This window comes from Leptidea sinapis, chromosome Z (assembly GCF_905404315.1).
Source record: "Leptidea sinapis chromosome Z, ilLepSina1.1, whole genome shotgun sequence".
Classification (NCBI taxonomy): domain Eukaryota; kingdom Metazoa; phylum Arthropoda; class Insecta; order Lepidoptera; family Pieridae; genus Leptidea; species Leptidea sinapis.
In genome coordinates, this window is record NC_066312.1 from 17,256,208 (window position 1) to 17,274,192 (window position 17,985).

The 17,985-nt window shown below is 34.3% G+C and overlaps 2 protein-coding genes across 2 annotated transcripts in view; one reads left to right on the forward strand and one right to left on the reverse strand.

Moving 5' to 3' along the window:
* The window catches only part of LOC126978866 (uncharacterized), a 223,630-nt gene that overhangs the window by 88,550 nt on the left and 117,095 nt on the right, over positions 1–17,985 (reverse strand). The window lies entirely within an intron of this gene.
* The window catches only part of LOC126978855 (protein NDRG4-like), a 72,345-nt gene that overhangs the window by 10,856 nt on the left and 43,504 nt on the right, over positions 1–17,985 (forward strand). The window contains exon 3 of the mRNA XM_050827968.1: positions 2,355–2,500. Within this exon, the coding sequence (XP_050683925.1) occupies positions 2,355–2,500 (146 nt within the window). The remainder of the gene's footprint in view (positions 1–2,354; positions 2,501–17,985) is intronic.

Consider the following 17,985-nt stretch of genomic DNA (forward strand, 5'->3'; position numbering starts at 1 on the left):
CATTGCTGTCACCGTTTAATGACAAGGTCTTATCTATCCATTGTTATGTCCAATATAGTTATAGTCCAAATCTATCTGCCAATAGGTTATTGAAATGTAAGTAAGCTATATGCGTGTAAAATGATAGATTTGTCTACCTCTAGTAAGTTAAACTAAGGATAGATAGGTTATTGATAACGGCCGTAAATCATACTCTCAAGGCCCACAGTAGGGGGTTAATAAATTGCTGCTTAGCAATCGCTTAGGACTTAAGGATAAAGAAATTCTATCGCAATATAAATGACTACTTTTATTGAATCTGAAACTATATGCACAAAATTTCCTGCACTACACAAAACCCTCGCAAGCGCCATGACAGTTTTTTAGTTAGAGGATTGAAATAGCAACATAATAATGCAATTTCGTTTCATATAGATAATCGCACGGGACTTAAGACATCGAGTGCAGTTTGGCAGATATGGTGCAGTTATTATTTGTTTTAAAAAAAAATTGAATTTGTTTAATTCAAATAATACTGCCTCAGTGCCTGGAAAATTAAATTCCCAATCCACGACGTAAATTTTATTCCAAAATAGTTATCCGGTATGAAGCTAGCTCGATGTAAGAAATTAAAATAGAGTCATATATTTTTTTGTCACCATGAATATTACTTAATTTAAAAATCCTACTTTAGTGTAATAATATAATATATAAAATATAACAATTTTCATTTTAATGTCCTATGTTGGGCAAATGTTTTTATCAACTACCGTATGTTTGAATACTGTTGATGTTTGTATAGCTGTTGTGATTTTGATCGTTTAGGTTTTAGAGAACTTATGCTTCTAGATGGAGTCTCTTGCTGTAAGACAACCGATAAAAACAGGCTAGTTTAGTGTGCGTGACAAGCTACGTCTTACACTCGCGATTTGTATGACACTTTGTATTAGTGTGCGTGCATTGCTCAAAATAGAGCAAATCGATTTTTCGATGATTTCACAGCTGTCAGTCTATCTTCGAGGTCGTATGTGTGATCTAAGGTTTATTTCTTTGTAAAAGTTTCTGAAAAAAACCCACATCTTCAAATAAAGATATGTTATTTAATTGTTTTCAAACTATTTAAACTCATATTTATATACATTATTTCATACAAAAACGTAGACCAGTATTCGGCATCGGCTCAGGGACTGTGTTTTCAATTTCATTTTATCTTTAAGTGACTACAAGATACAGATCAGATTGAAGTCGTTTCTTGCGTTTTTAACAAAACCAACAAAATGCTTTTCACATTATAAGATTCCTGTGCAAACAGATTGCATAAATGATGTTTACGTATATTGTTTGTTGTTAAATGTTAATATTAAGTATTAAATATTAACAGGTTATTTAAATGGCAACGAAATTATTACTTAAATATATCTCCATACCTATTGGTTCTCGTCAAATTAGATTTGGCAACATTTTGATATTACACTGAATTTATAATTGAATACGTTGCAGCTGCTTCAAAGTGCAGTTCAATAGCTTTAGCTATTTAAAATCTAGGTTAATTAATAGACCACTATTATCTTAATATATATAAATTAAGTGACACGTTGTGTGACACGTTTGAAAAAAAACCTTGTTTGTCCGCGATGGACTCTTAGGAGTTTTTTTTTCAAAATTAGTTTAGACTAATAAACGGTTTTTGGACTCCTAAGAGTCCATCGCGGACAAACAAGTTTTTTTTTCAAAATTAGTTTAGACTAATAAACGGTTTTTAATGGGGATTACTTCATGGAGTAAAGTTTGATCCAACTTCAGAGATAGGATAGTTTTTATTTTGATTTGGGACCCATAATTATTTTTATTTCCAATATTTGTTTTGTATGGATATATTTTCTATGAGTGACGTTAGTGACGCACGGTTTGACAGTTTCGCTGTGAAACAATTTCATTATAACAATAGGGAACATATTCTACGAAATATTTTTTGATGTTTTGAAATATTATTGGCAAATTCCTATAACATATTCCTAAAACAGATTTTTTTCGTCACCTATTTATATACATATGCTATGGTTATAGATCTAAAACGCTTGTTGAGTGAAAAACAGCTCCGAATCGAGTAATTCGTGTCATGGCTCTTATTATGAAAACGCTCACGGTGCGTTGTGGCAATTGCAGACAGAGCACATAGCGAAATTTGTGTCGTGGCTATTATGATATACGTACGGCCACAACGCGTTGCTACAACGACTATATTATACAAAATAGCACATTATTGTTACAACGAACTCGATATAAGCAGATTCAATGTTTATATTAAATTTTAGTTGGAAATCAATAATTCGACATTTGCATCATTACATACTAAATAGAGATATTGTTTACAGGGGTGAAATTCCTACAACACGAATTTTCAACAAGCAAATTTGTTATGAGTACTACGTCAACACTGACCGTGGAAGAGTTTTGGTCGCTGTCCACGGTGACAGACAAAAACCAGCCATTGTTACCTACCACGATCTCGGACTCAACTGTAAGTAAACTATCAATTGTTATTGTTAATTAAATTTTCCACACACACACTCACGCCTTGTTCCCGTCCAGGTAGGCAGAGACAACAGAATGCCACTTGCTTCTATCCTTACAAACCTCATGCGCTTCCTCTACATTCATTACTATTTTCATACATGCACGCCGGTGCTTCGGACCTTTCCTTTTCTCAAAACGTCCCCAATTTGGTCGGCGAATGTTCTACAAGGTCTCCCGTGACCGACTTGCCCACACACACTCACTCGTACACATTAAAATTTCCAACCCAGGAAATTTCCTTTTAAGGCACATAATAGTTATAAGCAGCTAAAATGTTATGAGTTATAATCTTAGATACTTAATAACGTCTAAGTTAGGATAAACGACATTTTTACAGCTGTCACTGTCTATCTAGACGTATATATATTATAAATGATCAAAAGGTGAAGTTTGACTTGTAATATTTTGGTTTAATGTGAGAGAGTTGAGTTTTTGTAGCAGAAACCAAAGACTGACTTGTAACGTTATTTTGTAATGTATCATTCGCGGCAAGCACCGCGTGATCCACTCAATTGTCGGTTTTTCACGTATCCCTTTACAAGTCAGTCCGTGATCATTGCAAAATTTCTATACTGATCAGTAAACTCTTGGTTTCTAACAATATTCATTAAATTCGTACCACCATTTCCGTTTCTTTTGTGGACAAAGTGGCTATCGTTTTGTTCTTTCCTCCTTTTTAATCAACAATAACTTAGTAAAATTAATGAAGCTCACACAAACTCAACGTTTACAAACATACGTTACAAGTCAATATGTGTCGCCGAATTGGCCTCAAACGTTACATTACAAACAAACGGTACAAGTCAGTCTCCACGTTAGGATTTTAAATTATAATAATAAATCCAGTCTACATTTACAATAACGAATGGTGAATTTAAAAATAATAGTTTAATGACAAGATCTTATCTATCCATAGTAATGTCCAATATAGTTGTAGTCCAATGCTTTATGTCGATAGGTTATGGAAATGTAAGTAAGCGTAAAATGATAAATTTCTTTACCTCTAGTAAGTAAAACTAAGGGTAGATAGGTTATTCAAAACGGCCGTAGGTCTTTGAGTTTGCCTGATGGTTTTTATGATGTTCAAAGAATTATCGGAAAAGTGGGTCATGAATCAATTTTGTCGATAGAACATACCCACTTTTTTTAAACGATACCTTAAGTGCCCCCGAGCCGCGGTATGTCTTAGATCGGCGAGAAATTGGCGCGCGGACTGTCCATGCGTATTACATAACGTGTATTCATATATTACTACATACTATTCATAGTTTGTTTATAATTAGGATGTTTTGTGTGAATGTATAAGAAAGCTATTGAAACATCCTTTAATACCATGTAAAATAAACCATCTTATAAACAAAAAAAGGAACTGGTCAGGGCATAGTGTGCCATAAGTCACTTTCGATTTCGGTGTATCTGAAAAATCGAGTGCCATATTGTTGTTTCAGCAGATTGTGCATATTAGTCATGTGCTGCATGCAAACTTCATACATGCAGCACAACACAGACATAATCTGAGTAGTATCTTAGCGCATCCTATGACTTGTACATAATATATTATGATGAAAATACCTCAGGCGGCTAAAAGTATTTTATAGAATTGTTTGGGAAAACATGATCATGATGCCTTTCGTTTTTTTTTATGATAGAGGGACGAGAAGAGCAGCACGTTCAACTGATGGTAATTGATACGCTTTGCCCATTACAATGCAGTGCCGCTCAGGATTAAAGCAAAAATTCTGAGCGGTACTATTAATTCTTACACATAACTGCTTTGCGGTAGAAATATGCGCCGTTGTGGTACCCATAACCTAGCCGGAATCCTGTGCAAAGGAGCCTCCTACTGGTAAATGTTGTATCAATTCTTTACAAATGCAATTGCTTTTAAGCAATTAAAATAATTACATTTGGTGTGGGTAAGTATAGAAAATAACTATTATAATATTTGCAGACCATTCACTGTTGCTCATGTGTGATATTTTATAAGTATTTGCGAATTGCGAACGAATCGAATAGTAGTAATCGAGTGTGAACGGATCGCAAACTCGATCTCGACTCGTACCTAGTACTAGTTGTCCGTGAACTGTGAAATGCAGATTAGATATTCGTTAATCTCCCCAACAATCTTACTTAAAGCACAGATTTATCCATAGTTCATTATTGATATATTGAGATGGTTAACTCCAATGATGGGTTAGTTATATAACAAACAATTTGTGTATATAAAATTAATGGTCTGCTTAAGACCGTAAGAACTTAATCACATCGAAGCAAGATACGAAATACAACTGTGCTCATTAGTTAGTTTCTTGTGGGTGTGTGTGTGAATGTGCTTGTGGCGGCGTCGTAGGGCGGGTCGTTGCATTCCCTAAAATTAGGTCGAGGTGGTGGGTGGGACTTGTATTGGCTGGATGCTCCTTTAATTCGCCTTAATGGTATCCTAATTATGTTAAAGATTGAGAATTCTGCTTCATGTTGTAAATTTTATAATTAATATAATCATAATAATATATTAATACTAGCTGACCCAGCAAACATTGAATTGCCGATATTAAAATCGCGATACAAAAGTAACTGTTGAACGTAGATGGGTGAAAATTTGAAGTTGTATGTATTTTTTAATACTGACTCATAATCAAACAAATTAAAAAAAAATGTCGATAAATTTATTTCGTGTGGACCACCCTTAACATTTAGGGGGATGAAAAATAGATGTTGTCCGATTCTCAGACCTACCGAATATGCACTCAAAATTTCATGAGAATCGGTCAAGCCGTTTCGAAGGAGTTCAATGTTTAACATGACACGAGAATTTTATATTTTAAATAATATAATATAATGCTCCCATAATAACTTAGTTATGTACAGTGTGTGTGAATTATACATTAATTGCAGTCTGTATATAAGAACTCTTGAATTAATTTTTTTAACGCACTCGTGTCAGTCATGTATATGGCTACTGTGGTCATGTCGCTTACTATACTTTTTTTTTTAATTTAACAAAATACTCCTTTTTTATTGCGTGGCTTCACATCTGTGCTTCACATAGATTGTAATTAAAATAATTTGTTAAGTGATGAATCTGTAAATATTGAGTTAAAGCAATGGCAATGACTATTTTGCCATTACTTCTTATTAAAGCTCAACCTTTTCCAAAGTGGTCGTATATAGTGAAAGGTATAACATTTATAAGTGTAATTATTTACCTCATTAAAAAAGTCTGATTTTATTTGAATACACACAAAATTCACCAGGATGCTGACTGGGCACTGTCGCCTAAACAAGCACCTCAGTGTGGTCGGCATCAGAAATGATAGATCTTGCAGATTTTGCCTTGAGGCTGATGAAACGCCTCTTCAACTACTCTGCGATTGAGGCCCACTGATGCATAAGCGTAACACAATCTTTGGCGACTACACCTTGCCACCAGATGGTGTTTGCAACACTCGCGTCAAGAAGATACCGCGGTTCGTAAAGGCTGCAGGGCTTGACGACGACCTATAGTATTAGTGGCGAACACAATAGATCAGTTTTTGACGAGGTGTTACTAGGAATCATTAGGACTAGATAAATAGCCACCCTCTTCAAATAATAATAATAATAATATAAATGTGAAAGTTTGTATGTCTGGATGTATGTTTGAACTTCTTTAACGCAAAATCTACTGAATAGATTTTGATGAAACTTTACAATAATATAGCTTACACACCAGAATAACAAATAGGCTATAATTTATAAAACTATAGTGTGAATTATACAAAATGTTTATATTTTTCTTTTAAGAAGTGTGATTGTTACTAATGAATACAATTAGCGCCATCTCTTATCTACTAGCAAGCACAAGATCAATACAATTTATATGGCAAAACAAAGTTTGCCGGGTCAGCTAGTAATAATAATAATTATAATATAGGAGAGTAACTAAATGTGGGCTAGTGCTTTAATATTCGCTAGTCACAATTCTCGAAAACCTACAACTGAAAGACATAACAAACGACGATCGTCTATCGCATTCATTCGCTCTAACAACGCACTCACTCATTCTCGTGAGTAGCACGTGAGCTGTCGCCAGCGTCGACATACTTGTGTTGCTGCTGTCAAAAAATTTTGAGGCAAAAACAAAATGGTAGCCCATATTTGGTTACTCTCCGCTACACACAAAATAGTGTTTATAAAACATGAAACTTTATTGAAGCGCAACAAAAACTATACCGTAGTGGGCAGGGCTTATAAACTGTACCGGCACGCGGATCAGTTCGAATTCACACCTGATCGGAATTTAATTTCTCGCGCCTAAAACAGCAATTTCACGTTAATAGCAAGAACTTCCAGAGTTCTGGATACAATTTTATGCAGTGGAACTTTTCACTTCAAATAATATAATCAGTTATATATGTATTATAACATTGTTACTACAAACAATATATTGTATATACGGTAAAAACAGACGGTTTTTGGTAAAATTTACTGACAATGTTATCTTCTTTTATGGTTTGTGTATTTTGGGTTCTAATTTGGATATTATTGGATCCTAGGCGTTAGATAATTGTAATAGAGAACTATTTGAATTTGTATGTTTTTTTTATTTCATGCAACAAATAGCGCAAAACTTCACATCAAATATATTGAATTTACCAACATATCAAACTAAAACCAGATAAGTAGGAGATAGCTCGCACAATTACACCCACCGTTTTCAAATTCGCAAACTTTTTTTTTTATTTGTTATTATAGCGGCTATACACTCTATAAAAATTTCAGCTGAGTAACTTTGTATTGTCAATATGATGTAGCTGTGGCTTAAGCGAAAATTTCAATAGAAAGATAAAGTATTACGTAGTATTGCTCAGAATTTAAAAGAGCTATTTGGAAATTTGTTTCTCTTATAGATAGATGCGTTCCTATAAAAATTTATTAAAATTTCTGGCACGAAATAATTTAACTTATACTAATCCTTTATGTTTTAATAATTATAAAATGTAATTAAGAAATACGAGCCTTTGTAGGTATCTTATTAAACCAAGAAAAAGCAATATACTTGGGCAATAAACATATTGTACAATATTTTCCTCAGAATTTACGAGGGAGTGCTGTTGACCTAAAATCGCAATGCAAATGCATGTTTCAACATTCATAAAGTGATACACCTACGCAAGACTCAGAAGCGAAAACGTTTCGTATTTCTGATAACATAAAGCTGGAATATTACAATTTATAAAGGAATGGAGGCATCATATCGGCCAGTCCGTTTTATGTATCACTTATGTAAAATTAAAACTGTAAATATTTGATCGTTAGTATGTTGCGGGTAGAACACAAAAAGTACGGAATCGATTATAAAAGTTCTACTTATCAGCTACAGAAAGCTCTATACATTCCTTCAGCAATTCTATTCATATTTCAAACATTTGGGATCCATGCATAAATTGCAATGATGACAATTTTATTACATGTCTTAAATTTTTATTGTTGGGCGTGCACTGCGGAAACAATACATGCTGTATAAAATAGTACTTAGGCAATTCATAATGTGATTTATTATATGTATTAAAAATGGAACTAGAGCACGCTGGTCCCAGAGGAATAGCCGGAGTTACAGTATTTCAAATGCCACGACCCTGGCGACGGACGGGACGTATCCCTATCTTTTGTTTTACAACCTGCAAAGGTATCCAAACTAACTCAACATTGTGTTTTCAAAAACTGTAACGTGTGCTAGTTATGATCAAATGATCCATATGCCTAATTGTAGCAAGTTTTTAAAGTGAAAACTTTTTTACGCACGGTCAGAACTTAATTGAGTCCGCTGTCACGCGCGTAAGGATAACGTCGGCTCGAGTTGGTTAAGAGAGTACTATCAATTAAAGTAAAATTTACACACAATTTCTATACGTATCTTATAAACATTATTTAGTACTTCATGAATATACTATCAGACTAATGAGGTGCCTGACGGATTATTAATTAGCTCACCACGGTCACTTGCAACCATGGCCTGAGCCTCCACTAACTGCAACACAACCGCATCATGAGACTAAAAGGCTGATTTTCGGCTATGTTGCCCACGTTGAATGGCTGCCATCATTGCAATCAACCACGATGAATGTCAAGCACGTAAAGATCGTGAATGCCATGGAATCAACCACGCAACAATAACAAAACACGGTGCACCGGCACGCCCTTAGAGTTAGTTAAAAGTTTTTTAATTTCATATGAGCACTATGCTCTATCGTAACAAAATTAAAAGTTCTCACAGTAAACGCTGCCGTGACAAACCACCAGAATATACGAAAGCATGCGCGTTGATCAGAAAACCACGTAAATAAGCATGTACAGGTGCCACCCTGCAACACCACACCGCAGCGTCAAGAGGAGATGCCACGATGGAAAAATCAGCACACGTCGCGCCTCATGATATGATGGTCCACGCCAGGCCAAGCAGCAAATGCCGTTTCCACTTTGTAGCATTCGGGGCTAGTGACACACCTTTGGATCCAATAACCATGAAATTATAAAAATATCATTAAAACCTATTTCATAAAATGCAAAAAAAACGCAAACACTTTGTAGTTTAACATCGTGTCATGTCCCGTTATCTTATCGTACGGTCGAACCAAATGTTTCTCCTCTATCTAGTAAATGTAGAAATCTCACCAACTATATCACCGACACATAGACTCATAGCCGAGGGACATTCGCTAGTGGTCTGATGATCATCACTTGAGCCTTGCTGTATCATGCCAATACTGTGCAAAGCATCACGCGACAACACACGCTGTCGCGCGCTACGCGTTGCAGCACACTCGTTTCATTATATAAACAAAATTCATTACAAAGCACAACTGTAAACATCATAATTAAATTATCCCATATGCTCAGCATAATGAGACTTACTACTCGTCAGTTTTGGAAAACTCACAAGTTATTACATGTCTTAATATCCCAGACGCAATAACTTATTACGCATCAGTAAACTAACTACTATGATTTACAGAAAATACGATCACAAAATAGCAACTCACTGAACAATTTAATTCTCATAGGTGTTGCTACAAATGTGCTGAGCACTTATTGGACACGGTATCTTTTTATTTACTAACGTTAAAGTTAATTCTTATATATTGACGGTAGCGTAAAATTATTTTCACAAAAATGAATTTCTTATGTCAAACACTTAATTCAATTTGTACGTAATGAGGGTGGCGAAAAATATTTTTTCGCTATCACGGCTTTGTAAATAGTAGCTATGAAACTCTTCTTTTGGTTTTAAAAACTACCTTCAAAAATAACATTAACCAAATTAAGTTTACTTTCTCCACTTCTGATGACGAAGAAAGAGCCTCCGTATTGTTTTTAAAGGTGCGACGTCACACCTATTGACTTTACTATTGTCGACTTGCTGGTGATTACTAATAATTGGATCATCGAAAGAAAACTGCGAGAGTTATTGATCACCTTCATATATTCCACAGACAGCGTAACGACATCCCAGAGAGGTCCAAACCGTACGACAACCGAAGCACGTACGCCACTAGTGTCGACAGTGTGGCCGTATTTTTAGGGCTCGGCTCACTGGCACGTGTTTTCAATTAAAGCTTTTTAACAATAATTTTATATCACAATGTAATCAAATGATGATTTATGATTTAATTTTAGAGTAAAATTATTAATGGTATTATTCTCGCTTTTATAACAGGTGTGTTGAAGTATTGGAGCCAATTTCCATTATATGTATTTTTGTAACTCCTACGGGCTTTGCGCCGCAATCATGAGAACTCGCAGATTGCAGATTTTTCTTCTACTTCTTGACACTTATCATTATGCCTATGTGTTATTCCACTGTGTAAGCTATATTATTGAAAAATTTCATTAAAATCCATTCAGTAGTTATTACGTGATGAAGTAACAAAAACACACACTAACAAGCAAAATGTTTATAAACATGTGTGTTAAAGAAAGGCAGAACAATTATTATTTAATATTTTAGATTTAATTATTACAATAAATTTTTATTATTTTAACCTAGCGTAATAATAATAATTCTTTATTTACATAATGTGTGTATAAAATTAACAAAAAATTCCATACGAATCAACACATCAGCCAAAAAGGGCATGCAAATTACATTAGCTCTACGTCATTATATAATAATAAAATTCTAACATTACAGCACATAATATTTCATTGTCACGTCATATTAACATCTAGACAAAATAAACATGCCATATACAGCTAGTATATTATATATACTCATAGACGACGTAGTAAACGGACTGACGGAATTTCAAAGAAAAAAAAGATTGTTTGCGGGAATAAGTGGCAGAACGTAGCGCTTAATTTAATAGCGTCATATTAATAGCGTGTAGAAAACGTCAGCGAACAATAGCTTAATAAAAGTCAGCTTTCTCTTCATGATACATTTAAAAACGGCAAACAATAAAATGACAAAAGGCACACCATGTTTTGTTCTGTAGTTATCTTGTTTTTCCTTTGTAACCTGCAATATGTTGTAGGTTACAATAAAGATAAATTATAAACGAAATCACTTATAGTAACTAGAGGGCCAACTAAGCAGTTATTGCCCTCAATAGAGCTTTTACCAGTTCTGTTGACACGGAGAATTGAGCAGCATTCCAGCAGTGAAGAATTTTAAATAGTAGATTGTGGATATATACTTACCTATGTATTTTATTTCGTTCAATGACTAGATTAAGCTGCTATATAATTTGCATGTTTATTCATATTAGTAATATTTTCAAATTTTTCCTTAAAATTCGTGCATCATTTACACTTATTCAATGTCATTTTTCTACTACCTTGACTGAGTTTATTTCCGCATTGGGCTTAAAGAAGAATGTAAGTAAAGAAAGCAAATATACAATTTACACATTACCACATTTTATTACCTACATAAATTTATATTAACACTAGTGGACTCAACAGACGTTGTCCTGTACACACGTCTTAAATTTGAAAAATTGGTCCAGCCGTTAGGAGAAGTTCACTAATGTTAGTGATGTGTATGTACACATGAGCAGGAGAATTATATTATATGGACGGAATTGAGAATCTAAAATTCCAATCCAATGTCAAATTCACTGAAACAAACAAATAAATCATCAAAATCAATTGTGAATCTAAGCCACCCTCGAATCCCCTTGAACTAACACAAAAAAATTCATCAAAATCGGTCCAGCCGTCTAGGAGGAGTTTAGTGACATACACACGCATACAAGAAATATATATATATATATATATAAAGATATGCTGCAAATAATTCTTACTAAAGTTTTTAGAGTAAACTACAAATATCTTAATATTACGATAACTTTACCAGTGAAACTAAGCGTAATTCTGTAGTTCAGTCTGTCTACCAATGAAAACTTACAGAAAATTCCTTCGCTAGTTTTGGAGATGTACACTAAAACTATAAAACAACAAGCATTTATATGATGAATTTATATGTTTGTTTCCGAGTCATGGATGTTTAAATGTTTTTATATATGTTTATATGAATATATGTATATTTAAGTAAGTATATTGTATTAAATATATCATTGTCTTGTAACCCATAACACAGGCTATATATGCTTAACTTGGGTTAAGATAATTTGTGTAAAGTGCGTCAATGTTATTATTATTATACAACAGATCGAAAGACAAACAAAATAAATGCAAAGATTCTTAATAACTTTAATTTTACTCTACTATAACTCCCTTTTTTTTATCCCACTACTTATTTACTTTCTATACACTGGGTCCCCGCGACTTTCGATGAGTACTTTTTTGTCTGTGAACTGATCACATGAAGCACTAAATGTTATGTTTATTCAAATAAGTTAATCCGTTTTTGAGATTAATATACAAAATAAACAAATTTTAATTCTAAAACTTACTTTCTTGCCCTCTGTCTCGGTTATTTTGAAAAAAAATGTACAGGCACGTCTAGGATTTACGATAATAGGTGTGGTATAAAATATATATATATAAATAGACATATAGCTTCCCGCCGTTAGATCTATTACAGAAGTGAGCATAAATCACAAAAAATATCTTATATATAAAATTCTCGTGTCACAATGCTAGTTACCTTACTCCTCCGAAACGGCTTTACTGATTTTTACCAAATTTTATATTCATATTCATATTCTGTTCCATCCACAAATCCGCTATAGGGTTGCAGTTGCCCATGGATCAATACTTACAATAATTGTAGTACGATAAATTTGGTAGGTCTGAGAATCGGTTGCATCTACTTTTTACACCCCAAATTTTTTTTATTACTTTATATGGCAATACAACGACTGGGTCAGCTAGTATTATATAATTAAGTTCATAAAAGGATTTACTAATAATTTTCTAATATTCAAATAATTTCTAGTACCTAAGTAACGCAGAAATGAAGTCTTACTTCTGTTCTAATAAAATCCGCGCGAGGTTGATTATTTTTCTTTTCTTTAATTCGGGTACAAGGTCATATGTGTTTTCACAATAAGCCAATTACTTTGAATTTGTTTATGTTGTAGATATTTTAGCACAAGGTATTACCATATTACGTATTTGACTAGGTATAACTTACACTTCTAGTATATATAACTAGACAAACACCTCATAGTTCAATGTATTGTTAATTGTTAGTCTAGCGATGGAAAAATAATACTAATAGGCTTAATTACCTTTTATCTTGCACCATACTAGGCATGGCCTGTACTATGGGTTCAAGACAACGATGTATTTAGTACGATATACATGTTGAAGCATATAAAGATCCATGACTCGGAAAGAAACATCCATATTCCTGACATTAGTTAATGTTTGTATCGACTGGGATCCCAACCCGCGACTTGTAGCTTAGTAGGTACAGTCACTAACCACTGGTCTATATCAGTTGTCGAGGCAATAGTAAACATATTAAAAATTATCAATAGTTAGATCTCACCCCAATGTCTCGATTCAGGGAATAAAAGGAGGCACTGAGTCTAGAAAACTGTCAGTATAGGCAAGAATAGGACCATCAGACTGAATTTCGCTATACGTAGTTCACTCCCGCCATTTAAAATAAAGTACCAGAGATCCTTAATATCGGGAGTTTAAGTGGCGCTCCAAAAGGCATAGTGCCAAAGATGTCAAGGTTTCGGGCACTCGACGCACTCGGCTGCAACTGGCGGCTAGTGTGAGTACTATGTGGAGGGGAGCATAGCGCTAAGGAGTGCCCCGCCGTTGTCCAACTACGGAGGCCAACACCCGGCAAAAAATACGCCTTGCCGCGCCTATTTAAGGACGAAGCCCGTAACAGAAAGGCGAATACAGTTTCGCATACGTGCAAGAGGACGGTCGCCGCCACGTGCAATTCTGCCCGAACGACAGGCCCTTATCAATACCGAAGCTCTAGTTGCCGCGGTATAGGCATAGGCCACCGACAACTTCGTTACAGAGGCCATTGAAGAAGTAATAGAGGCCCCTACCTCGATGGATTTTTCTTTAGCCACCCAGGTGGGCGTAAATCAGATCACACTGGGTGCATCTACACCAGACCCAGCTCCGTCACCCATCACCGCTCACGCAGGAAGACCGAGATGTAATAAACGCCAAAGCATAGAGCTACAAACAGAAGAGGCGTTTCTTTATCTACCAGTTCGGACCATGGCTACTACTGCCGGTAAATTGAATGCCAACAACCTGTTTCCAGACAGGAGAGCCCGTTCCCCAACCCGAGGACCAGGAAATACTTTGGCACAGCAATGGCAACCTGATTAGGGAAGGGAAGCAGTCCTGGAAAATCCTCCACATGCGCTTTTCCGGCGTGCGTGAGCGAGGTTATTAATGAGTTATAACATAGTGTACTTATAGTGTGGAAACTTGCATCATGAATAATCATTTTGACATGCAAACTTGGTTCTTTTAAAAAGTAAAATTTTATTTATTGTTATGGCGGTCGTATTTTTTTCGCAATCTTAGTTTTCATTATTCGTTGCTAAAAGTTGTCATTAATCATCGCTCCAGATGCAGTCCACTGACATACAGACAGACGGACAGCGCAATATGCGTATGGTTAAGGTTGGTTACGCTTCGGGTAAGAAACCCTACAAAGGTGGATTTCCACTCAACATGGTCGCCTGTGATGATATTGATTGGAAAGTCAACGGAACGTCTTTATAAGTATTTTAATCATTTTACCAAATTAATCTTGAAATTCAGTTATAATTTGACGCTTTTTAAAACTAATAAAAATATTATAACATCGATTGTTTGAATTAAATTGAATTATTAGTTGCACAATGAATGATAAACCAATATATACATATATATATATAATTGTTATTGTTTATTAGCTATGGCGATTAACATGGTGACCGCAAGCATTAGCGAATTCACACACAAGTTCCAATGGACAACAAACAGAATTTTTCAAATTAAAGTGCAGATGGACATTACGATCTTAGATTTTAAATATACTCGGGGATCGATTACATACAATGCAAATTCAGGATCTGTAACGTGTAACATAAAATCTAAATTCTAAACAATCTTAATCCCCAATCATAACCAAGTTGACACGCATCTTGGTGACATTAAAAAAACTGTATATTTAATCGTGTATCATACAAAGAATATTTATACAGTCAGTCAAATATTTTGTTTTGTCATGGTCCTGAAAACTTTTCTCACCGCATTATATTTGAAGCTATATAGTTATAGCACTTCTAAATGTATTAAATTTTCATAATCACTAAAAATTTATTATTTCCTACGATTGCGATCTCATCTAATAAAAAACTTTTGTGAACTACTCGATGCAATTCAACTTTTCAATTAAATTATATTTAGTCAGTAAAATATTTTCAAGTATAATTTTTGTTTTATTTACTAACGTTTTAACCTTGTGAAAAACCATCCATAGTTATTATTCACTTTATGTAGTATACAGTACATATTGGCTTTAGAGCACATTAAATTTAAAGAATTTATTTGTGGAAATGGATTTTCTCAATCAGATTGTATCAATGATTGAAGAGGTGAGAGTTGAGTCTGGAGATATTTTAAATGCCAATGATGATAAATTGGCTATGTCTTCTAATGAAAGTACAATTTATATGTATAATATAATTAGGAACTGTGGTTAGGAAGGTACCTTACACTAACTTGTTTTGGTTATATCATAATAATTTCTGGCTCGACTTCGGAAGAATTCTTCTAAAGAAGTTTGGTTGGCTGGCGATGGTCACTAATCACTACTAATAAAGATTACGAAACTCTTTTTAATTTGTCCTTACCAGTTGCCTATTTCATTATATCTCATATACATATCAGAGATGTAGCCATAAATGTATACGTCAATTTTATTTAGCACAAAGCATCTAGCTCAAAGCATAGTTGGAGTTCAGCGAAACAGAACAGAATTACAACTATCTAGAGATATATGCATTATAATATGTATATAAGCGATGCAAGACCTTTCAACTTACTCAAGGAATAGCGGCGTAGTTAGCTTAAAGTAAATATCATGTGCCAATATGTTCCTCAGCAAATAGTTCAAGCATTTCAAAACGTTCATACTTTACCAGATATTAATTAAACTTTAAGACGTAAATCTTAAAGTGCAATTCGAAGTCACGTTTGTATTACGAATGAGTCACACTATTGGAATGTTGATGTAGGTACTAGGTGCATTCTGTGAATACTAGAAATGAGTATCTACAAGTAGTAGGTCAGTACCATACGTTACTTAACACTCATTTGCAGGACTATAAATTGTTTAAGTTATTGACTATAGAATACTAGCCTCATGATGACTTTACTCACCAACTATAAAACTTATAGTTTTTTACTTCTTTAGGCGCGTTATGAAAAAATTATGAGAGTGAAATTTTAAGATGCGCGCGTATCACTGTAACACAAAAGTAACAGGGTGTAGTTGGTTACTAAAATTTTAGACGTTTGCGACATTCATTATTTTTTTTTTTTTTGCTTTCTTCGTCCATTATTATATATAGATAGGCACAGGGTTCAAGCCCATACAGCCGTATTCATTATTTAATAATTAATTGTCAAAGCCATCTTTGCAAGAATTTAACAAAATTGTTCTTTCTAAAAACGTAGAATAGCACGAAGAATAAATTATTTTAATGATTTTCGCTTCGTTAGGCCAAAGAAGTATAACTTCTTGCAAGTATACACACTTTTTTGCTTTGCTTACTCTATTTACTGGACTATAATTTGGCACAAAATTAAATGCAAAATAATAAAACATGACCATCACAAGTGTTGCTAGGCTTCTGTATGTGCAGTATTTTGAATTTCGATATATTATTCAGTTGACTAATTATAATAAATATTTGCATTGCGTTTATCATTAGAATTTTTGAATTGTTTGGTTGTAGTGCTCTTATTCCTCTATACCAGTGGGAGGCTACTTTGCACAGGATGCCGGCCTGACTATGGGTACCACAACAGCGCCTATTTCTGCTTTGAAGCAGTAATGTGTAAGCATTACTAAGTCTCGGTCCGAAGGGCGCCGTAGCTAGTGAAATTACTGGGCAAATGAGACTTGACATCTTATGTCTCAAGGTGACGAGCGCACTTGTAGTGCCGCTCAGATTTTTGGGTATTTGAAGAATCCAGAGCATCACTGCATTTTAATGAGCAGGGCGTATCAATTACCATCAGCTGAAGTTCCTGCTCGCCTCGACCCTTATTTTCATAAAAAAAAGTAGATTTGTTTATTGATTTATTATATTCTAAACAGTATTCCCAAGATGTTAAAATCGACACACATTCGAAACAATAAGAAATCGAGTTCGTCCACAAGTTCAAAATAATCATAGAGATTTTCAGTGGACTTTACATTACTGTAGACCTAATTCTTAAGTATTCAAAAATTATTTTCTCCTTTCATAAGTTTTCAAGTAAATTGGACGTCTTGAAGTTGGAGAACCACGTTTTAAGATTCCCATACAGGTGTAGTTTGTACAAAGGGTATACAAAAGAAAGTTTTGTATTAGTCACTTTTTCCTCTACGAGTAGCTTAGTCCGATATGAAATAATTTTCAATGGAAAGACAACAAATAATAATAATAATATTGACACTCTTACACAAATTATCTTACCCCAAACTAGGAATAGCCTGTACTATGGGTACAAGACAACGATATATTTGGCATAAAAAGGCATAAAAGGCATTTATTTTCTCAAAATTGATTCCTTTACAATTCTTTTTGATGTCATTTCTTATACTACTAGATACTACTACCGCTTCGGAAACAAATGGCGCTCTGAGAGAGAAGATGCGGTGCAAGAAACTCTCCCAGCATTCTTTTTTTTGCGCTCTTTTCAATAAAAATATACAATATTGTACAGTCATTTCTATCGCTATAAAATAATCACAATCTAGTCCCAGGCTATCCGATCATTTAGATATTCAGCAGTGGA